This window comes from Acipenser ruthenus, chromosome 5, assembly GCF_902713425.1.
Source record: "Acipenser ruthenus chromosome 5, fAciRut3.2 maternal haplotype, whole genome shotgun sequence".
Lineage (NCBI taxonomy): Eukaryota > Metazoa > Chordata > Actinopteri > Acipenseriformes > Acipenseridae > Acipenser > Acipenser ruthenus.
In genome coordinates this window covers 30,917,066-30,942,636 of record NC_081193.1, presented here as the reverse complement: position 1 = coordinate 30,942,636, position 25,571 = coordinate 30,917,066, and the positions used below count along the sequence as shown (strand labels likewise).

Below are 25,571 nucleotides of genomic sequence, written 5' to 3'. Positions count from 1 at the left end.
AGGGTGTTCTTTAGTGAATGATTTAAATATATAAATACCATACAAAAATACCCATAATTTTAATAGAATCGTACGTAAAATACCACAGTAAAGTAACAGTATTTAGCTATGGGTTGGTGGTAGGGGGGATTTGTTAGACTTACGCAGACATTGTGGAACCTCCCCCCTCCATATGCCATTTCCCTCACAGGTAATTATGGCAGGTACAGATAGCTGGTATCCCTCAAAACAGCTGTAACTAACACTGGATCCCCACTGATAGTCTGATCCTTCCACTTTCCCTTGAAGCACCAGGGGAGGCTGTCCACAGGTGATAGCTTTAAACAGAAAAAAACAAAAAAAGATCTCAGTGGTATTTAAATGAGTCCCAAGATAAACTGCAGCATTGAATAGTTTAGCCAACCAGGTTCCATTACAGTGAGAAAGCATAATACCATTAGGGTTCTTGGAGAAGAAACTACTATTCCAGACAATCACAAGGCAGTATGTTTTTCTGTAAATAAAAACAATCATTGGGGGAGTTTCCATGTGTGTTCTAATTTTTCTTGACACACTGTGATCGAGTCAAATGAAAAATGACCCTATACATTTCAGGTTGACATTGGCTAGTTTTTTTTATTTGAGAAGACCCTCTTTTCACCTGAGGTCATGCAATTGAAGGAGAAAGGAGGATGTCGATATGCAAATTAGCCATGAGTAGAGTTCTCGTGCTGTTTTCACAGACAGCTTGGGAAAATGTGGTTTCCATGCACAGAGAACAGGTACACAGGTGACATCTTGTTTGAGTGAAACTTTAAAGCACAGTGTTAAGCTCATGTAATAAAGCTGTGATATGTACATGCCTCATGCCTTGTTGTTTAATAATATGTTTTACTGCTCTTGCCCAAATTGTTTTTCAAATGTCCATTGGAGGGGTGGCATATCATTAGTAGTGAATAATATTTCAACTAATTCATCACACGACTTATTAATTAAAGAAAAACAAAAATTAACCCAGAGTTATATAATGAAACCCAGCTATTGCAGATAACCCTGGCTGAAAACCAGCGGAAACGTAGGATTATAGAAATCTGTGCAAAACACCTTCCACGTATGCTCCCAAGGCTGTCTGGATTGGGAGCAGTGGATGTTTTCACATGAAATGCGGGTTTCCATGTGAAAATGGGCATGGATTTCCTTTTTTTGTTACTTCATGCTCATGAGTAAATGAGATTTACCCTATCCCTCTCTGTGGCCATTATTTTCGGCCATAAACATGATCCTCTCGAGCTGTTCTCCCAGACGTGCAAGCGCATCGCCACTTCACGTGTAAATAACCACACATGGAAACTCCCCCATTGATGTCTCCTTGCTAATATAGTGTATGGTGTATTACACTATGTACTGCACAATGTTTCTCACTCTTTTTTGTTAATAGTTCTGCTGTTGCTATAATACACTCCTCTAAAATAACATCCCTCTGATCTACAGATGAGTTCATTGCTGTTCAAACTAAACTATAACCCCACGTCTCATGCAGTCTCTTTAGATATCCTATTTCATCAACAATCTAGTGAAATTCTCTGTCCCTGTCTCTCTCAGTTTCTCTCACTCAATGTTCTCTTTTAAAAATGCAACAAAAAATTACAAATAGAGCATAGCTACTGGCACAACAATGTCTTGAAAACTGTAGTAAGTGCTCTTTCAAAACACTTTGTACAGTACAGTGCAAAAACATTACTTAAACACTGTCATAAATATATATATATATATATATATATATATATATATATATATATATATATATATATATATAATACAATGTGAAGCAATATGAAGACAAAAAAAGAAAAATAAATTATTATTATTATTATTATTATTATTATTATTATTATTATTATTATTATTATTATTATTATTATTAATACACAACATACCCAAATAAATAAATGAATAAGTAGTCTAACACTGACAAGGTTATGAGGTTCTGACAAGAACTTTAAAATAGAACGATTAGTTACTTTTTCATCATTTTTAATAATGATTTATATAATCTTTCATTTCATAAGGTATGTTGTGGCTGAATTCCAAACCAAATTGTAAGATTTGTCTTTTCCCCTATAACAATAAATCATTTATTCAAGAATAATAACATCTAACGTAGCATGTTTCCAATGGAGAATATCTGGTGGTTCTTCATCTTTCCATTTTTGTAGAATCACTTTTTTTGCTATTAATATTGCTGCTAACAGAATTCTTTCCTGAGGAGTATTTATATTTAGATCCCTTGTTGTACCTAATAAAACTATTTTCTTTGTTAAAACCACATCAAATGATAAAATGTCTGAAATGTAAGATTCGATTCCTTGCCAAAATGTATGTAATTTAGGGCAATCCCAGAGCATATATAGTAAGTTTCCAGGGGAACTTCCACATCTCCAACAATTAGAATTATTTGTTAATTTGTATCTAAAAAGTCTTTCTGGTGTATAATAGACCCTATGTACTATTTTATACTGAACTGATCTCAGTTTTGCATTTGGTGTAGCCAACTGATATGCCCCCATTCTTCATCAGAAATGTTTGTTACCAATTATTTTTCACAATTTGATCTAGTGTTATTTATTGTTTTCCTATTATCTAGTATGAAAGCATACATTTTTTAAATGGAATGCTAATCTGAAGCATTGTAATATGCAGATATGTTCTAGAATCAGTTACAGAAATATATTTCTCTCTGAGAGTCCTTAATGAAGAGAAAGAACCATCACTAAATAAGTCTCCTACTGTATTAATTCCAGAAATTTTCCTAATTGTGATTATTTATCATTTCTTTTTATTGTGTAAAATGTTTGGGTTATTCCACATTTCTGAAGATTTGATTTTCCAGTTATTAGTTGTAAGTGCTATCTTTTTAAAAATTAAATGAGTATTATAAAGTAGTAAGTATTCTTTGCTTGCAATGAGTGGCCCGTGTAGAACGACATTCTTTAAATTTACAGGACCAGAAATGACCTGTTCAAATAGTTTCCAAGAAGGTGTTTGATCTTTACAGTCTACTAACCAATCTTTAAGGAATTTACTTTGATATGCTAGGAAATACCAATAAGCATTAGGTATATTCAACCCTCCATGTTTATGTGACTCAAATAATGTATTTATTTTATTCTTTTAGGAATTTTAAGGAATTCTGTAAACATTTTATTTGCACTCTTAAAATATTTTGGGGGAATTCTAAATGGTAGCATTGCCAATATGTATGCTAAAGATAGCATTATTTACATTTTAATTGTAACGCTTCTACCCCATAAAGATTAAGGGAGTTTGTTCCATATTTCTAGTTTCATTTTAAGTTTCTGTATTAATGGGTGGAGAGGACTATAATACCTAGATATCTCAGACCATTTTTGTCCATTTAAAATTATAATGTTTTAATTCAGATTTAAAGCAATTTATTGAGAGGGACATTGCTTCTGATTTATGCCAGTTTATTTTATAACCTGAAATTGTACTTAATTTGTCAATTATATTCATTAGATAGGGGATGGATGTGGTTGGATTTTCAAGAGTTAGTAAAATGTCATCTGCATATAAATTAATTTTTTGATGAAAAAACTTTCTTTAATCCCTTAAATGTGTTCTTCCTGTTGAATGGCTACGGTGAGAGATTCTAGTGCTATAATAAAAAGAAGAGATCTTGTCTAACTCCTCTAGTAACCAAGAAGGATTGAGAAACTTTAAAACCAGTAGATACAGAAGAGATTTGAATTTGAATCCAAGACTGGAATGAACAGCCAAAACCCATCTCTTCCAATGTACTAATTAAATAGGGCCATTCTAATGTATCAGATGCTTTTTTCTGCATCCAGGGATAATGCAACAGAAGTAGATGGATCTTGTTTTGCCAGTAGCATTACATTGATAAGGTTTCTGATGTTGTCTGATGTGTGTCTACTTTTAAGAATACCAGTCTGATCTGGGTGGATAATTTTATGAATAACTTTCTGTAATCTAGTGGCCAATATTTTGGTTAAAATTTTGCAGTCACTATTTAGTAAAGAAATTAGACGATAATTTGCACATTCTAATGATTCTTTGTTAGGTTTTGGGAGAGTATACTATGTGCATTATATAGTGATTTTGGTAACTGTTTAGATTTAAATGCGTAGTAATACATGTCCAGTAAACCAGGTGCTAAGGTATCTCTAGTTAGTTTAAAATATTCACTGAAAGGGGGCTCCCGAGTGGCGCATCCAGTAAAAGCACTCGCTAGAGTGCAGGATGCGCTCTATAGCCTGGACGTCGCGAGTTCGAGTCCAGGCTATTCCACAGCCGACCGTGGATGGGAGCTTCCAGGGGGCGGTGCTCAATTGGCCGAGCGTCGCCCGGGGGGAGGGAGGGTTAGGTCGGCCAGGGTGTCCTCGGCTCACCGCGCACCAGCGACCCCTGTAGTCTGGCCAGGCGCCTGCGGGCTTGCCTGTAAGCTGCCCAGAGCTGCGTTGTCCTCCGACGCTGTAGCTCTGAGGCGGCTGCACAGTGAGTTCGAAGTGTTTAAAGAAGCGGGCGGCTGACGGCACACGCTTCGAAGGACAAATGTGTGTTCATCTTCGCCCCTCCCGAGTCAGCGCAGGGGTGGTAGCGGTGAGCTGATCTTAAAAAATAATTGGGCATTTCAAATTGGGGAGAAAATAATAAAAACTAATTGGCAATGACTAAATTTATAAAAAAAAATATATATATTCACTGGAAAACCCATCTTCTCCTGGCGATTTATCACGGGGTAAATTATCAATTGCAGTTTTAATTTCATCCAAGATAATTGGTTCATCCAAAAAAAGATTTATCTTGGGGATTTAATTTGTTTAGTTTACTATTTCCTAAAAAAATCATAAATGTTTTCTTTTACAACTTTGTTTTGGGAAGTATATAAAACTTGATAGAAGTTTTTAAAAGTGAACAAGGGGTTTAACGATACTGTCCCATCTTGTGTTTTAATTGCTGAAATAATTGACTTTTCTTGTATTTTTGTTAATGTATAAGCCAATATTTTTCCTGGTCTCTCATCCAATTCATGGTATTTTCTTCTTGTTCGGATCAATTTAAACTGTTCTATAGAAGTTAAACGATTATTTAGTTTAAATTTACATTTAATCAGAGAGGTAGAATGTGTTTGAGAAGGATCATTTTGAAAATCCCTTTCAACCCATTTAAGTTCAGACTCTGAATCCTGTATTTCTTTAAGTTGTTTTCTCTTCCTTGCTGTGCTATAAGAAAAAATACTTCCTCTAATAAAGGCTTTCAGAGCATCCCATAACACATTTAGGGAGATAACAGGAGTTTTGTTAATAACCAAGAATTCTTTCATTTCTTTATCTTTAAATTTCTTAAACTCTTTATCGTTTTTTTTTAATGAGTTATTAAACCTCCACCGTGTCATTTTATTTTCCCTTTTAGTGTTTGAGTATGTAATTGTTATAGGGGCGTTATCAGAAATGTGAATTGTTTCAATCTTTGCATTTATAATATTCGTAGTTATTGATTTAGATATTAAAAATAAATCAACTCTAGAAAATGACTGAATGTATAATCTTTACCAGAAGGATTCAACAGTCACCAAATGTCTTTTAATTGCAATTCTTCCATCATATTAATAAGTGATTGAGAGTTGTAATATACTATCTTTTTACTTTGGTTACCTCTGTCTAGTACAGGGTCAGTAACTGTGTTAAAATCTCCAGCTAGAATTAAGGGTAGACTGCCGAAATTAAGTAAATTAGCCAGTATTTCATAAAAAAAATTGTGTTCTGGTTAATATTGGGAGCATATACAGTGGCAATTACCAGTTCCTGAGTTCCAGTTTTCAGTCTGTGCTTTAAATCTTCATTGTCTTTTTTCTTGTCTATTAGTTGATATTTAATTTTTTTATTAACCCTTTGCGGTCCTATGTCGAACCTGGTCTGACATTGCAATTTTCCCTTTCAGGTCCATCAAAAAGATGTCAAAAAGATGTAAAAAACAGGTCTCTAGTCGTTTTTTCTCTGGAAAAAGCCGAGAAAACCATTCAATGGCCGAGTGAGACCGATAGGAGCTGAGAGAAGCCGAAAAAAAATTGGGGCGTATCTCATGAATACAGATAGCCCCGACTCCACATAGATAACACGGACATAAACAAACAAGATAGCTGCTTCCGCATCCAGCGCTCAAAGAATATCACAGACATTTGCAGAGCTTTTTTTTTAGTTATAGTAATAAAATAACAACTTGGATCGCATTATTGAGGAGTTTGGTGATAAAATGAGTGATCAGGAGATGATTTATCGGTATGCACTACTATAAGGTATGTGAAAAATACAGCGAAAAGGGGTGGGGCGGGGCTGGAGATGCAGTATTGAGTGTTGATATGCAGTGCCTTTTAAACCTGTTTTACTGTGAAAAAAACAGCCTTATGTCACCACAACGCCATTCCAGTCACAGTGTATAATTTTAGTTTAAAAAAAGAAGGCCCTGAAAACTGTATGGTTTAGTTCTGTACTGTATTTAGTGATGATAACACTTCCCAAACCGTTATTATACAGCTGTGCTGTACTAATATATTTAAATACAAATCTGTTCTAACTTGGCTTGATGAATGACAAAAATACAAATTCATGTATGTAACAAGATAATAAAAACAGTTGATCTAGAACATTTTTCCAAAAAAAAAATCATTACAAAACATATAAACTACATTATCAATTCATACTTGTATTTTTGCTGTAAAGTTTGTATTTCAAACAGGGTTAATACTATTCTTCAAAAAACATTTACAATAAATAAATACAATAAAGAGCACCTAACCTTTGCAAACAGGTTTAGTCTGGTTCCAAGACCCATCTTTTGTGCAAAGTAAAGTGGAAGAGATAGTTGGTTCCATTTTGTAGCCTGGGTGACACTGATAGTGGACAGTCTTGTTAAAGGAAAATTCATTTCCTATTTGAATGCCGTTGGCTAATGCACCTGGATCCTCACAGCTGATTACTGTAGGAAGACAAATGAAAAATTCATTTTTTGGTCATGTTTTTATGGTTTTTGTGTTTCAGTACATTTATTGTACAAGTGGACTCCTTCTACCATCCCATTTTACTACCATTCTAAATCACGTTGTACTGAGATAACAGGACAAAGTATGGTTTCCATATACCATCACAAAGCTTTCAATTCACAGCCCTTTTTTCATGGAAGTCAGACATAGAGAACATAATGTACTTTTTAAATTAAAATCCAGGACCTTAAAACATGAAAATGCAATGCACTTGTAACATAATTGCTATAACTAGAAAATGCGTCACGTGCACTTGAAGACTACTGTTAGCTCACCATGTAAGCAAAAGAGATGTTTATAACTCCTGGTATATACCACCATCTTAGTCAGGTGCTGAATGGTGGACTGGAGCCCAACTAGCTTATGGCTGTGGTGGCAGCAGCAACTTTACTAACTTGATCATGATACTAATCACTCAGTCGAGGTACACATTTTACAGCAGTTGATGACAGGTCATTTGAAGAGGGGAGGGGGTTACAAAGGTGGTGCGGTGAAAACTGGTGGTAAACATGAATTCACTCTTCACAAAGAAGTGCCTTTTACATGGTAAAAGTCTACTTGTACCATAATGTATTATGTCCATAGAAAAGACTGGGACATCGGTCTCCACTAACTGTATAATTATAATTATAACTGTGAATTAACAATTAGGGGTGTACAGATACCTGAATTTTCTGTGTAATTCCCTTCATTGTTTTAATTTGTTAGATATTTTGTACAATCAGTGAAACCTGTTAAAAACATGTTTAATGTTTACAAATAAGAATTGCAATTAATAAAATAAATACAGTGAAACCTGCTTTCCGTGCATGGACAGTGATGAATATAGGAACAAAAAATAGTGATGTTTTTTATACAGGAAACAAGTGTTTTTACTGCTAATGTTAGTGTATTGTAGTTGGTACACGGGATATAAATGGGTGTGTGCAGCACAAGTTATTTAAAATGTATAATTGTATTTAGGCACAGGATTGCACTTCACTTCACGTGCATTTAAAGTATTTAATATGTGAGCACGAGGTTGCACATAATTAATTCAAGTGCTGGGATTCAAGTGAATAATTAATTAGTAATTGAATCCCGGCACAACAGTATATATAGATGCACATTTCATTCACTTGGGGTTGTGTGTTCGGTGAGTGGAGAACGGGTGTGGAGAGGAGAAAAAATAAACGATAATAAAAAGAATAATAATAATAGCTGTTTAGACTCACCGTGTTTGTTTGTCTGTCCGTCCACTGTTTGTTTAGTGTTAATCTGTTTTGTTTGTCTATTTATTTTGGCCTCAAGTGCCGTGTCCTGTTTTCTGTTTAAAACCTTTTGTTTGTTTATTAAACGCACTGAGAGCAGCCATTGCGTCTCAGTTTCAAGCTCGGTACCGTCTGTCTGTGTGTATCTTTCTGGCCTGAAGTCCTCCCTGCAGCTAGCCTGTCACAAACATTTTTATCTGGTTTCATTTAGTTTTAATTAATGTATTCCGACAAAAAAAAAAAGAACATTACAATGGGGATGTATTCAAACAAGAAAAAAAAGAAAATTACTGCACTTTTATTAGATACGGTCTAATTATTTTGCAAGCCTAACTAGGGCTGGACCAAATCAAAACTTTGACAACCCACTAATCGCACTTAACAAAACTGCATTTAATAGCGTTTTCTTTTTTTTGTAAGTATCTTATTTCATCTACTCATAAAAGAAAACGCTATTAAATACAGTTTTGTTAAGTGCTAGTAGCGGGTTGTCAAAGTTTTGATTTGGTCCCAGCCTAGGTTGACCAAATATTGTAACATACCTGTACAGTCTGGTGGATTGCCAGTCCAAGTGCCATTGGTAGTACAATGACGAGTAGTGAGACCTGAAGTCTTATACCCTTCCCAGCATGCATAAGTGACTGAACTGGAGAACAGTATTCCGTCACTAAACACTATCTTCCCATAGGCTGGGGTGCCAGGATTTCCACAAGATACAGCTGGAAAAAAAAGAGTAACAATTACACTTATACAGTACCATGACACCACAAAACAAAACAACCTCAATATTATAAAACTAACAAAGCAAGCACTTGTGTCATATTTCCTGTAAAACTCAATGTCAATCTGGGTCTGCTGCCAGTCCCATTGGATCAATTTCAAATAGCTTTCAGCTCAATTCCAGTGGCTGAGGGAGACAAGGCATTAGTTACAGTCCTTGCTCCCTCTTGCAGCAATACTGGTGCTGCCATATACATTAATGGTGGACTGAGGGAAGAAAAAACAACAGGAAGCATTGCAGTAACTCTGTGATTCTTAATATATACATAATAATAAAAATAATGAAAAACAAAAACATTAACAGATGGAGACAGGGCGTTAGTTGCTTTCAAGCTCTTTCACTGACAATTAAGATAAACGTGTAAACAAATTACATTAAAATGGCTAGAACAGCCTTACTCTCTCTTTTTTATATACATATTGACATGGAAATAATTGATGTGCTGTAGTATACACATTGTTCCCATTGGCAAAAAATTGCAAGTTTATTAGATTAGTGTAACTAATGTTGGCCGTCCTGATTAACTTAGTTACAAACTGACCAAAACAGTGCTTGAAAACTAATTATCTATTGATATTTATTGAAAGAAGTTACATTTGAATTGCATCAAGGCAAAGCCTTCTAATATCATTTTAACACGTTTTGTTTTCACAGCACCTTTTATTTTATAGTTTTTGTACAATGTTTCATTTTGCTTTTCGTACACTGTGTTGTATGTCTTCCGTGTGCTACCATTGTTGGTAGTGTCACGTGAGCTATTCCAGTAAATAAAACATGTGCGCCTTGCGTGGCGTATCAATTCATCCTCCGTCCTGATCTCCTGCCTGTCACTGTAGCGAAACTCACCCACACAGCACTCACCTGTTACACTTATAAATTAAATCCTGTCCATAAATACATATGCAATATTAATGTAATTTGGAATTTTTCACAGCAGACTAATTTTGGTATAAAAAAACAAACAAAAACAGTAACAAAGGAAACCATGAGAAACAGTATTACAGTAAAACATCTCAATTTAATATCTTTGAATACTTATTATATTGCTCTAAATGTGCTGAACTGACAGCCTTTCATATACCGCTCATTATAAGAGATCAGTTGGCAGGTGCTTCTGTATTAAAGTAAAACCACTCAAACTGCTGTTGTTTCAAAACAATTATGACTTAATGGGCCACTTGCAGATATGTCACATTGAATCAGTGCCATACTGTCGTTCTATTGTGGCCCTACAGCACACTGGCAGGAGTTTTTTAAAAAAAGTTGGATTTTAAACAAATCATAAACATAGAAATACATAAAGTACAATAGCAACTTTAGCATTCAGCCAATATTTTTGAATGCCATCCATGTATTTTCTTTGATTATATGATGTTAAAGAAAATATCAAAATTGTGTTCAAATAGTTGTTTTTTTCTAAATCATGTCTCAATCCTAAAATTGTAGGTGATGCAAAACTTTTGGCCATAGCTGTATACTGCGGCCTTGATAGCTTTATAAAATACTGCCACAAAAGCACTGAGAATCACAGAATATAGTTGTATATATAAGAAGAAAATATGAAGTGATAATAGTTGAATAAGCGACGACAGCGGATTTTCAAAATAACATATTACAGGTACAGTACTTTATTATAACAGTAAAACAACTTGCACAGCCGCAGCAGTTATTTCTCAGCATCAGTAGCTAATGCTGTTGTTTGGGAAAGATTTTAGTTTTTCCTCAATACTATAAAAAACAAACAAAAAAAAAAAAAAACATGAACTACATCACAGAAGAAAGTTAACATTTGTAGATGCATAATCATTATTCTAGCTTATGTGTTGTATCTTTGCACTGAGTTCAGATTCTAGTCTGACAGGCACAGAAGGTGACCAAAGTCTGAGAGGTTCTAGTACAGTAGGGCTACACACGAGGCGATGTGATGAGTGATAGCACCACCTGTTTAACTTTTTAAAATTTGAAAATAAAGTTTACCTTCACAAACTGGTTGAGTGCCACTCCAGGAACCATTTGGAAGACATGTTCGCTCTGCTGATTCTCTTAAAATGTACCCAGTTTCACAGGAAAATCTCAGCAGTTGTTTTGTCCTGAATTCATCACCAAGCCTTGAACCATGAGCTGGAACACCAGGGTCACCACAGACACCAGGACTTTCACCTATGTACATATATAATAAAAAAAACACTGAGGTGACTTTTCTTATTTCTATTTTGGCTTTTTAACAATATGTCAGTAGTCTGGAACAGCAGTTTGTGTTTTTGAAGCCTTTTTTTGTAAAAAGAGAAGACGATTGCTCATCTAAAACAATCACGACACAGCTTTGGGTCATGTAGTTGAATGACTTTCCCCTATCCACGTAACAGAGGGCATGCAGGAGATCATAAATTAACCTCCTGGGTTATTTGACTGCAGATCATCAACCCGATCTCTTTCTATCTGGATTTGTCAATCTGAAATCCTCAAACACATGCACTCTAGACAGGATATGTTCTGTTATGTTATACTGCACTGCATGGACTCTGTCTTAGGATGCAGTCAACAAATACTTAGCTAACTTGACATATTATTGTGAACTGTACCTGAACATTCAGGAAGTGATCCACTCCAGTGGCCATCCTCCTGACAAAAGCGAGTAGCATTTCCAATGAGAGTTCTATTTCCACTGCAAGAATAGTAAACCACAGCTCCATAGGTGAACTTGTTCCCAGTCAAAATGGCATTAGGTGGTTTACCAGGATTACCACATGATATAGCTTTAAAGGAAGAAAAAAAAATCGAACTGAGTACACTAAGAACAAAAGAAGAATGGGTAGGATGTCCAAAGCAACAAGTATAACAATCTTGCATGTTATTTGTGTACAGTAAACAGTAATTATAAAGTCAAACTGTGAGGGGAAAACTTTTTTAAACTATAATTTTTGATGCCAAGGATGCCATTTGCCATGGGATGTTGCATCTATTTGTGAAAACTGCATTTTTGCTGTTTCTGTAATGCTTTTGATAATAGAATCCCTCTTCAAGACATACAGTGCCTATGATAAGCAGTTACTGCAAATGCACTTGTAGGCATTAGCTACAGGGCTCTTTATGACTCATGGTGCCTATCATTTGGTGCCTCCACCTGTCAGGTTTCATTGCTGTGCAGCAGCATCACAACATGGAGTACTGACTTTAAAACCACTTGAATTACTGACATTTTCAGAGTATAGTGTGCACTCAAGCCTGCTTAGTCATACAAGCTACACATGAGGTACTCAAAATTACAGTAACTGCCTAATTAAATAAATCTGAAAAGACTAGCAGGGGGGTAAGCAGAAAAGTAGGGGGGTTAGTACAAGTACCGTAGAGAAAGTAGTATTTAGGAAATTGTCTTAAGTAAATAGACAAAAGTAAATATGATGGTGTCTATATACTGATTGCAAATTTGTGTAGGTAGATACCGTAGTTGACTTACAAAGGCACTTAGGAAGAGATCTATCCCAGAAACCATTTGCTTGACAGGTCAGTACAGATGAGCCGAGCAGGTAGAATCCTTGTTTACAGTGATATATTACACTGATTCTATAGTTGAAACTTTCAGGGTAATTGTGTTGCCCGTGACGAATGGCATTTTCCACAAACCCTGGATCTGAACAGTTTACCACTACAAAAGAAAATGAATGAGACATTTTATGTGTGACAAAAAAACCTTAGAAAAATCAATAAAGGAAATTCAACAATACTATGGGACTTGACAGTTACAATAGATTATATATATAAATATGTTGCCCTCCAAACAAATACTGAGTATAATTATATATTATGGCATTTTTAAATCATATCATTCAACAAAATTTTACAAACAGATTTTGATCGCTATCTTATTTACAAAATGTCTCAACAGCATATCAAAACAAGTGCATTTGATTTAATGAATGTCATATTATCAAGGCATATTATCATTGCTACACATTCCACCATATAAAACCATTTAACGGTATAATGTACTGTACATATAAAATATTATTACTATAAAGTTGTATTTCATTCAGACAGGTCATTTTTTATTACTAGCTATAAAACCTGTGTGATCAGTTGGTTACATGCTTTACTGATCACTGATCAGATTCCTTCATGCAAACCTTAATATATTCTATGCCTCCTTTGTCTGTGTTAGGACTGCCAAAGTATTTGCTAAAAAGTAAAAAAAAAAACACTGTACCAAAATTGTGTTTCTTGACTGAACCCTGTTGTAAATTTAATTGAAATATCCATAACACAGAGACAGAATTGAGACATTTAATCCTTGTGGCAAATCATTTAATATACAATACTGTAGTATACATTCATTTCTCAATAGAATAAATGTTTCTAGATGATATAGGTTATTTTTATTCAGAAGCATTCACATCAATTTTACTATGTGAAGTACTATACGTTACCGGCTGAATCCTACTGTAGGACTGTGTATTAAACAGCAAAATATGGGAAGTAAAAAATAACACTGCCAAGCACTTTACATACTTTCCAAAACGTCTAATAAATTCATAATAGACAATTAAAGTAAGCATATACATTATTTCATTTTCTTTCCTGGAAATCAGCAGGTTTAAAAAATAACACTATGAAACACTATGCCTGTCTGGCTCAGTCAGTTGAATTGGAGTATTTGCTCATTGTCCTTCACCAGATAAGACTAAAGTTTAAATCAGGTCCAGAGGGGGAAAAAAAACAGATTGCCTTCTCCCAGTGACAGCTGCCAAGAAAATGAGCTCTGGCAGTCTCAATTTAGCCTCAAGAGAAAAGAAAAAAAAAGCCTTGATAATTTGGCACCTGCTATAGAAGTGTGATCTCTTCATTTTATTGGAGAAATGGTTTAGTTTTATGAAAGGATGAATGTTCATTTACAACTTTATAGATATGTTACTATGAAGAACAGATAATGGGGGACATGTATCAAGCGTTTGCAATGGCATTAAGGCCAGTGCCGAGTTTACGCCGGCCTTAAAATTGTCCTGCATGTATCATGACACTTTTGGCAAGTTAAGGCCGTGTTAGCACCGCCAAAATGCGCTCCACCATGCAATGCACCCCACCGCTCATTAGCCATGCCAATTTACTTTATATATTCTACTCATGTAAGTTGCCTATAATGTGTTATCATTGATAGTTCATCAGATCAGAAGATCACCCAAAAGCCAAGGCTAAAACATTTTAACATTTAGCCTAGCTACTGAGTCAACTCTTTAAAATGTATATTGTGATTCGCTATTGAAACTATCTTTAAAAATGTAACAAACTTCTGCTGGAAACAAGACTTTAAAATGGTCTGTGTTGGCTGAAAGAAAAGTAAGCAGACAAAATAGATTTTTTTAAAAACAACCTGGAATGACAAATTCAGCAACATTTTTGAGTTTTGTAAACCTTTAAAACTTATGTTGACACATCATTTAAAATGTGTGTAATTTCAATAGCCTATTTTTGCTGCCTCTGATCCCATTAACTGCAAACCTGAAATGACAAAACCAAAGCTTTTGTGTTTTTCTTTATACACAATGTAGATTAATAGTATGTAGAAATGTCATTGTACAGTATGAGGAATTCACAAATCATGAAGCCGATATTTGTTTGACCCCATAGCCGTTGTAACCAAATGCATGGCATTGATGTCGGACAGTGTACAGCTACTGTAGCACTGCTTCTACTTGATAAAAGTATGAAATGAACAGGGGAGGTGAAGAGTGCAGTAATGTAAAATACTGTAATGAAAATAAAATGTACATTTTTCATGGTAGGCAGTCAAATGCACGATTTCCGTGAAATTTGTGATATTGTGAATTTTCAGGGGCATTTCTTACGACAGAGAGTGCAGGCTCCTAACCTTCTTGAACAATCCTGGAACAGAGGGAGAGTACTAGAAGAAGGAAGAGTATTTAGGGTCTGCATTACCCTTTCTGAACTCCCTCAGGATGAAATTATAGCTCGATACAGCTATTTCATTATGTACAATTGTTTGTATTGGTTGTATAATACACTTGGTTCATTATATCCTTTTCATTATGTATATTTGGTTTTATCCGTCGTATAATAATAATATAATATAAAGTCAAGACACTTAGTCAACACGGGTCATTGCCTCTCAAAATGACCTACCTATTGTTTAATTGAGCCCATTTGAAGGGGAGGTGCTATTTTTCAGATTAGTCTGTTAATCTGTGCTACCGGTAGCCCATTTTGAGGATTTCAGAGCACCCACGCAGCACATTTACACATTTAAATGTGTCAGTTTATGCCATGTTTTTGGCCAGTTAATACAATTGGGATGGGGTAAAAATAAGCTTCAATCCTATTTATTTTGTGTCGCTCAAGTGCTGCTCCGGTGCCGCCCTGGTGCCGCTCTCGCGCCACCTGTCGAGTCGCTTGTGGTGTGAAAGATACTTATCAAAAGTTTAGGTACTATTCATTTTGTTGCATTGCTGTACAGTTTCGCTTGCCTTTACACTCTGCCAATTTAGCACTGCGTTGGTCGATCTTGATACATATCCCCCAATGTAGGGTATTCAATGGATCTAAATACTGCCATAGTTTAAATATTGAAATACAACAAATTTGCCGTTTTGCAATACACTAAAGAAACTCACACACTCTGTTAAAGATTTTAGTTTTCAAAAAGTACACTTTTTTAAAAACTATGGAAATATTAGTGTAAGATATACACAGATAACATAAAATGATAAAATGCTAAATTATAATTAGGGCTTCTGATCTTCTGTTTTAACCGATAAAAAAATGATAAAGCATGCCTGATACAAAAACAATTGAATCGGTGGATAGCCAATAAATACGGAAACCACCGGAAATGGTTAATCAATTCACGCTGACTTCACCCCTTTTCCATTAAAAAATAAAACCTACTACAAATAATTAAAAAAAAAATCCCAGCACAGCTGGACAATGTCCCGCTTTCCTGCCTTGTATCTATCATTGATTCGTTCTGAATACTTTAAACCTGCCCCAACTACTGAGTGACAGCACATTCCTGCATTTCTATTGGAGACTCCGCTTGTGAGATTTAACACGAGATTACAATTAGGAATGGAGGGTTGTTAGTAGGATTTAAAGCTGTACAACAGTTAAGATACAGAGGATTTTAAAAAAAAATTAAAACATGGCAAATTGTGGCGAAATGTAAGAAAAATGCCTATTCTATTTTATTTGCATGTTGAAAAATGTAGACCTATTCATTATTATTACATTTTATAATATAAAGTGTAAAAGGCCAATACTGATGATTTTTTTTTCATACGGAAAAAAAAAATCTAATTTCAAGACAACAACACCGTATTAAAGCAATACTGCTATAGCACAAGGGACAATTCTCCCTGTGATTTTTTAAAATGAAATTTTAAATGGTATCCTTTACACCTCATCAGTACTGTCAACTGAGAAATATAGCCCGAAGCATGCACTGAGACCTACTCATTCAAAAACTATTAAAGGGATTATGGAGACAAGCTTTTAAACATATGAACAAGCCTTCAACACAGTTATTCATAATCTTTAACATTAATCATGTACTAAGACGTCTCCATTTACAAGTTTAATGCAATACTGGATACGCTTGATAGCAATATTCTTTGTAACTGTTAATATGGAGATTAATAATAAATAAATACACAGTATTACTTTTTTTATCTCTGTAAAAACACATGTGCTTTTAAATCCTCTGTCAACCCATACATTGTAGTTACTGTATAGTAATTATAAGATGTTTATATTCTTCAACAAAGTCTGTTTTGTCATTTCCCATCTCCCCTGTGAAACATAATTAATTTGTCTGGGATACAAATGTAACTGCCAAAAATGTGGCTACCATCAATCCTCTATCCAGGGGTGCCAATCGTTTTGAACATTGGTGCTAAACTGTTTTGGAAGTTTAGCTCCAGAGACCTTACTGGTGCTAAATTATCAAACCCGCCCTAATCAAGCACCCTTCTCCCCGTTCTTCAGTTAGTTTTTAGTGTTTTATGGATGAGTGTGGGTGGGTCATATGAGTCGTCCAGACCCAATGAGAAGCTACCATCATCTATGTTTGCTAAGGAATACAAAATTAAAATAAATGTCTACTGGCGGCAGAATGTTATGTTGAGATGCAGCTCTTCTGTATTTTAGGATACATGTCAGGAATCCCATATGCATAATATCTCAATCATGGGAGGGACAACAACAAAATAGAAATATGTTAGGCATCTAACAGGATAGAAAAAAGAGAAGTGACACATCCAGAATCAGTAGGATTAACGCTTAGTTTAATTCTGCTGCTAATACACCATTTGGTTTATGCCAGAGACTGACATTGTAGATTGGAATTGTAACATTGAAACTAATAATGCCAACCATGATGCGTCCTGTTTAGGCACTGGTGATTTAATCTATGTGAATATAACAAAGATAAGGACTGGCACTTTAAATAACCAAAAATGCTTGATCCATTCCAAATTATTTCTGTAGTTTGAAATCCTTAATTGTATTCACTGAGAAAAGGGTAATGTTTGGCTCAATAAGGAAGTAAATACTCTTTAACATGGAATCTGGACAAAAGGTTGCAATTCCTTGGTTTGAATATGAAAGCAATATGGTCTGATTTTTACTACTAATAACAAATAGTAGGTTGACACATTTACAATACCTCTATTTACCCTGTAATGGTGGAAGGCAAATATGTTCTTAGCAATTCAATGGTGCTTTTATTTTGTGACATGGGATTTGGTAGACATTAACCAATATGGCCACTCCATGGAAACATATCCTTTTCATTGGATAAGCCTTCAGTATCAGATACAGTCAAATACTTTAGATCATACTTTTTAGTATTAGGATAGACCAAACACCACAACAATCTTGGGCTTGCATGTAGTCTAATATTGATGATTTATCAGTGTAACAAATGTAGCCTTTTCATGGAAAAGCCCAGTGGTGGATTATAAAGGAGCTGGGAGAAGAGTAAAAGTAGATCTGGATATAGAAGGATGAGAAAGAGTAGCTGATAAAGGCTAGTTAGCTAGTCTGAGGGTCAATAGAAAGTGGTAGGTGACCAGGAAAACGTATAGTAAACATAAAAAATGAAATATAAAGTATGAAAGTTTGGAGCTAGCAAATTACTGCTGATGAATTTTTTTTCAAACTTTAAAAATGTTACCGCAGTGTACATTTTATCTTTCTTGACCACCCATTGTTATGAACTTGGATTATTATAGCATCACTACATCTGAGCAAATATTTTACGTTGACATTAACAGAACAGAACAAAAAAACAGGTTTAAAAATAAATAATGAAATAAATAAGTACATACCTCTACACGTTGGTAGTGGGTTGCTCCATTGTCCACTTGCCCGGCATTGTGCTCTTGATGCACCTTGTATAATATACCCTGTATTGCAGGTAAAGTTAACTATGTCATTCAAATTTAACTCACTTCCATTGGTTCTGCCATGAGTAGGGTTGCCAGGGTGACCACATGTTATAGCTGTAAAAAAAAAGAGTTTAATAATGCAAGAAATATATAAAGCAAAACATTTTCGACTTAATTTTGTAAACAATGAAGCAAAGACATACAGTACACTTTAATTTTTCAAGAGGGTATTTTTACAAAACCTGTCTGTTGCGAACTGCATAAAAAGCTGGAACTGCAGATAAAGGATTACATTAAAATATTGTTGTCTGAAGGGAGTGCTAAATTAACTGTGACTACTTTATCACTAGTTTTCTAGTATATTCACTTCAAAACATGGGCCCTAGTTGTACAAGGGATTAAAAGAGACTAATACTTACGAACACAAACTGGAGCTCGCCCTGACCACTTGTGGTCCTGTTGGCAAATCCTTACTGAAGTACCAACAAGTCTAAAGCCAAGGTAGCACTGATAGACCACTGTGTCACGGTAACTAAATCCATCTCCACTAATATGCCCATTAATGACTGGGTCAGGAGAACCACAGTGGCCAGCTAAAAATAAAAACAAAATATATACACATGGTTAGCCTCATTCAATTGTAACAGCAATCAAATGCACAGACAAACTGCCCTTCACTTGCTAGAGAGAGAGAGAGAGAGAGAGAGAGAGAGAGAGAGAGAGAGAGAGAGAGAGAGAGAGAGAGAGAGAGAGAGAGAGAGAATTCATTTTAGAGACATACATACAGGGGCGCCTAACTTTGTTTAATAGTGGGGGGGGGGGGGGCAAAAGTAAAGAAGACATGCTGAGTGAAGCGAGGTGAAATTGTTTTTTGCTAAGAAGCTACACCTCATTTTTACTGTTCAATCTTTTTTAAGTTACTGTTTTTGAAATAGTAAACACACAAAATTGGACATGTGTTTCAGCATAAAATATAGAATATTTACTAAATGAGTATTTATTCATTTATTAAGTACAAACACAAGTAGCACCAAATCGCAGAACCAGTTCCAGTGGACAATGCTATACAGTACCTAGAATTCCAACATGCAGCTTATTAAAGGGAGGTGCTAAACAAACACAAACACAACATGGTATAATATGGTTTGTTTATTGATAGATTTATTGACATATGTATGTTAACAGTTAAAATATTCCTTGCTCTCCTGTTTTAAATGTAGTGCTGGATGCTATAGAATGTTTTTCACGTTTTGTCATCAGACATTGGAAAGTAAACGCTCCCTATAGCAGGGCAATGCTTGGTCCTGATAGGGTGAAAAAATGAGCACATTACAGCTTAGTGCTAATTGGGTGAAACACTGAGGCCCAGATTTATAAAAGGACTGTGCATGTTTTACGACTGTAAAACAGGTGCTGAGGGTTCTGAATTCTTGGATGGGATTTGTAAAACACACGCAATGGCATAAACATGCAATTAATACGTGATTTGTGGGGGCAATGTCTCTGTGCGCTTTAGCCCTTGATGCATATGTAATTCTGTATATGCATATGTAAGTCTGGGGCGTTTCTGAACGAAACTGCTAAAATTGGGAGGGGATTTTGCAAATGAAGTCTATTAAATATTCCTTCTGCCCCATGGGTTAGGCACCTATGTGTGTGTGTGTGTGTGTGTGTGTGTGTGTGTGTGTATATATATATATATACAGACGTGCTCAAATTTGTTGGTACCTCTCCACAAAAAACGAAGAATGCACAATTTTCTCTGAAATAACTTGAAACTGACAAAAGTGACTGGCATCCACCATTGTTTATTCCATATTTAATAGAAATCAGACTTTGCTTTTGATTTTTTATTCAACATAATATTGTAAATAATAAAACAAATGAAAATGGCATGGACAAAAATGATGGGACCGCTAACCTAATATTTTGTTGCACAACCTTTAGAGGCAATCACTGCAATCAAACGTTTTCTGTAGCTCTCAATGAGACTTCTGCACCTGTTAACATGTAGTTTGGCCCACTCTTTCTGAGCAAACTGCTCCAGTTGTCTCAGGTTTGATGGGTACCTTCTCCAGACTGCAAGTTTCAGCTCTTTCCATAGATGTTCGATAGGATTCAGATCAGGACTCATAGAAGGCCACTTCAGAATAGTCCAATGTTTTGTTCTTATCCATCCTTGGGTGCTTTTAGCTGTGTGTTTTGGGTCATTATCCTGTTGGAGGACCCATGACCTGCGACTAAGACAGAGCTTTCTGACACTGGGCAGTACGTATCGCTCCAGAATGCCTTGATAGTCTTGAGATTTCATTGTGCCCTGCACAGATTCAAGGCACCCTGTGCCAGGCGCAGCAAAGCAGCCCCAAAACATAACCGAGCCTCCTCCATGTTTCACTGTAGGTATGGTGTTCTTTTCTTTGAAAGCTTCATTTTTCTGTCTGTGAACATAGAGCTGATGTGACTTGCCAAAAAGCTCCAGTTTTGACTCATCTGTCCAAAGGACATTCTCCCAGAAGGATTGTGGCTTGTCAATATGCATTTTAGCAAATTCCAGTCTGGCTTTTTTATGTTTTTTTTTCAAAAGTGGAGTCCTCCTGGGTCTTCTTCCATGGAGCCCACTTTCTCTCAAAAAGCGACGGATGGTGCGATCAGAAACTGACGTACCTTCACCTTGGAGTTCAGCTTGTATTTCTTTGGCAGTTATCCTTGGTTCTTTTTCTACCATTCGCACTATCCTTCTGTTCAATCTGGGGTCGATTTTCCTCTTGCGGCCGCGCCCAGGGAGGTTAGCTACAGTTCCATGGACCTTAAACTTCTTAATAATATTTGCAACTGTTGTCACAGGAACATCAAGCTGCTTGGAGATGGTCTTGTAGCATTTACCTTTACCATGCTTGTCTATTATTTTCTTTCCGATCTCCTCAGACAACTCTCTCCTTTGCTTTCTCTGGTCCATGTTCAGTGTGGTGCGCACAATGATACTAAACAGCACAGTGACTACTTTTCACCATTTAAATACGCTGAATGACTGATTACAAGATTGGAGACATGTGTGATACTAATTAAAGAAACTAATTAGTTTGAAATATCACTATAATTCAATTATTTATTATCTTTTCTATGGGGTACCAACAAATGTGTCCAGGCCATTTTAGAATATCTTTGTAGAATAAGCAATAATTAATCTCTTTTCACAGCTTCTTTGCTTTATTCTATGACATACCAAAGGCATGCAAGTATACATGATAAAATAGCTTTTAATTTAATCACTTTTCAGGAGGAATGAAGCATTATTTCAATGAGCTGTAAGGGTACCAACAAATTTGAGCACATCTGTATATATATATATATATATATGTGTGTGTGTGTGTGTGTGTGTGTGTGAATGAGAAATAAACATCTCTCTTGATTACCTTAAAATGGTAATCAAGAGAGATAGCTGTTTTCACTTGGATAGCGCAAGGGACCTTGAGTAATCAGGGTGTGAGATACACTGCTTTATAAAAATGGAGGGGAAACTGCAATGACAAGAGCACTTCAATTTACATATTGAGGAGTTTTGGAAAAGCCACTTAATAAAAGTTGTTCACAAAACCAGCAGACTGAACAGGATGATTAAGAGACAATAGCAGGAGATCTGTGTGTCGGTGGTCAACATTATTTGGCCTGGATTCTGAGGTGTCCTGTGGTATTCCATAATAAAAGTAAAGAACCATGTATTAAAGCAAAGCGAATGGCAAATGAAAGCACAGTAAAGTATTGGAAATATTAAATATGATAATATATGCATATTAGAAGCAGAATAAAGTGCAAAAGTGCCATTTAAAATTGGTCATTTGGATTAAGGGCCAAGTGGTTTATCTGTGGCTTTAGCACTGACTCATTCTACCACCTGAGCAAAACACATCTAGCAACACAAAAACAGCTTGCTTCTGGTTATTATTCGAGAAGTCTATTATTTTTTGTTTTTTAATTAAGCATTTTGTTACAGTTTTTTTTTTATTTGTATAAAATATGTTAGTGCTTGAATCAAATTGGTATCACATTATGATAATATATTTGTTTATACCTCATGGAAGTTAGAGATAATATGGTCACTCATTCTACTTTATAACCCAGAGCAAAATGGGGTATATTCAATCATAAGGCCTTATACATATTTATGTGATTTTATGTGACCACAGGGCAGCAGTGTGGAGTAGTGGTTAGGGCTCTGGACTCTTGACCAGAGGGTCGTGGGTTCAATCCCAGGTGGGGGACACTGCTGCTGTAACCTTGAGCAAGGTACTTTACCTAGATTGCTCCAGTAAAAACCCAACTGTATAAATGGGTAATTGTATGTAAAAATAATGTGATTGTATGTAAAAATAATGTGATATCTTGTAACAATTGTAAGTCGCCCTGGATAAGGGCGTCTGCTAAGAAATAAATTGTAATTATGACTGTATTTTACAAGTAAAGAACTGAATTTAAAGAACCTAGAGCTATGGCCAAAAGTTTAGCATCACCTAAAATTTTAGGATTGAAACATAATTTAAAAAAGAAAAATGATATTAAGATAATTTAGATATTTAACATCATGTAATCAAATAAACTATTTGATATTGCAAAAGTCATCCAGAAGCCATAATAGTTGTACAGTATTTGTCAGATGAAATGTCAAATATTTCAATGTTGTCAGTTTTTTCGTTAAAGTATACAACTACAAAGCGGTATGTAATTCAATATGTTAACGTAACATTATTCAGCAGGTTTCATTCGACTTTATGAAGCAAAATTTGTTAATTCTATATGGTGATGTAAAACTCTTGGCCACATCTGTATACAGATGGACACACCACTGATGACAACACAGTTTGTGGAATGTACCACTCCAATATGGCTAAAACTGAGAAAAGAATTACATTAAATTAAGAGTTAATCAGTGACAAACAAGAAGGGAAGAAAAGTAACAAAATTAAAAGATAAAAAAAAAACATTTTAAGGGGTACAGTTAAACAGACATAAGAGCCATGTAATAACAAACAATAACTGAATCTATAACTATATTTTTACCTAGACATCTAGTTTCTGTTCCGCTCCACAATCCGTTGGCCTGACACTCGCGTACATGAGATCCTGTAAGTGTGTAACCGGTGTTACATGTAAAGATTGCTGTGGCTCCATATGTGGTTAGGGTACCAATTCTGTTACCATTTGGTGGAGAAGACATCTCTCCACATGACATCACTACAACATAATGGTAAAGTTAATATTTAACAATAAACATGTATAATATACCAACATATAATCAGTGGTTTGGAAACTACAATGATTATCTCTTATGTGAGCCACTAAAACTGCACATGTGCAGAGCAGTGGCAATATAAGAGATCTCAGATTACTTTTCAATATCACATGCGTTTGCGAGAGTTCCTTCTAATAACGTTGTCCTTCATGCTACCGTTCTAGCTTGCTCCTGCGCTGAGACAAGGACTCATGTCAGCTTACATCAGCCCAGTAAGGTAGAAAGAGCCCTGCTTTTCATTCAGTTTCAGTCAAGCACAGGTAAGCAAGCTACAACACTTAACAGGGTCTGCGTCATTGTGTAGTATGTCACACTTCTGGTGTGTGCTTTCAGAACACCCAAGAAGTGTGTATATAATTACTGCATATCATGGGGTGTGTTATCAGGCTTATAAAGAATATGAAATGTCTAAGAAATTAATATGAAGTCATGAAATCCAGCCAGTTTAGTTGGGGTTTGTTTTACAGGTGCATTACATATTTTAGTATTTTTATACTTTCATTGTATACCAGAGTATTTTTCTCTTTACTGCAGATCGATTGATCAATAATTACGCATTTTATCTGCGTAATATGGAATTGTATAATTTAGTTTACCCCAAACCATTCAGTAAAATAAGGTCTTTTATATTACAATTAGGCTCTAAAATACAAGCACTAAGTATTCAAGATCAGCTAATTTAATGTTTTTAATAGAAAGTGGGGCTTGCTTTGTATTTAAAGTTTACTTAACCAGCTGAGGATTTGCCTCATGGTATACTTGTCACATTTTCTTTCTTCTGCATTTTCCAAACAAAACTCTTAGCTACTTAAAGAACATGAAAGAATGAATAAACCTGCAGATGGCAGGCAGTGACTTGCAGAATTCAGATGTGCTTCTTCAATTAAAACATTTGGTTACAATTGTAATTGTAAATTTATTTTCCTGAAATGAAAACTACATAAATTACAGTTCTTAAACTGTTTTTTATTTGCTTTAGAATTTTATTGGTTAATGACAATCTGGAGTAAAAAGCTTTGAGAATCTAGCCTTAAGTGATAATACAGCATATTGTGTTTGGATCTACGCAAACACATTTCTAACCATTTACATGAACATAAGTGTGAACAGGATGGTTTGCAGTGGTGACGTCAGACCAGAAACACAGACTCAGCACAAGGACTGGCGGGGCAAAACTGAAGCGCAACGGCACTTAGCTTTTAGTAAATCATAAAACAAACAAAATATTTAAACAAACACAAAAGACACAAAACAAAAGACGCGTTGGCCAAACAAATAAACAAATAACAAATAAGTCTCGTGCTGGTGTTTATACCAGCACGCTTAGCAATCGTTATCTTGTTATCTTGTTATCTTTTTACCTCCTGTCTCTGCTCTCGTTCTCCAACTCTGAACCCTCTTCCCTGAACAAAGACAGCTGCAGGCTTTTATATTCTGGCCGAGGGGTTAACTAGTTATTAATTATCTTATTACCCCTCGGCCATAGTCTGCACGAGTTTAATAAGGATGTGTGACTGTCAGCTAGTTAAATAATCAGTAGCTCGACATCAGTCACGCATCCTCGCGAGGTTTTATAATCAAAAACACAAAACAATAACAAATAATGGCGGCGGCTTTACATCCGCGCCGCAAACAATAATAATACAAATAATAATAAAACAGCGCACATATATATATATATATATATATATATATATATATATATATATATATATATATATATATATATATATATATATATATATAGGGGGCGGGACACTCCGCCACAATAAGTTATTTAAGAAGTTTTACCCTTTAC

General features: G+C 35.3%; 1 protein-coding gene across 1 annotated transcript in view; it reads right to left on the bottom strand.

Moving 5' to 3' along the window:
* The window catches only part of LOC117402922 (CUB and sushi domain-containing protein 1-like), a 778,430-nt gene that overhangs the window by 10,467 nt on the left and 742,392 nt on the right, over positions 1-25,571 (bottom strand). Inside the window, exons 52-60 of the mRNA XM_034004588.3 lie at positions 23,542-23,715; positions 18,906-19,079; positions 18,427-18,600; positions 12,549-12,737; positions 11,674-11,847; positions 11,069-11,251; positions 8,853-9,029; positions 6,817-6,996; positions 144-317 (exon numbers count right to left, since the gene is read on the bottom strand). Coding sequence (XP_033860479.3) covers positions 144-317; positions 6,817-6,996; positions 8,853-9,029; positions 11,069-11,251; positions 11,674-11,847; positions 12,549-12,737; positions 18,427-18,600; positions 18,906-19,079; positions 23,542-23,715 — 1,599 coding nt within the window. The remainder of the gene's footprint in view (positions 1-143; positions 318-6,816; positions 6,997-8,852; positions 9,030-11,068; positions 11,252-11,673; positions 11,848-12,548; positions 12,738-18,426; positions 18,601-18,905; positions 19,080-23,541; positions 23,716-25,571) is intronic.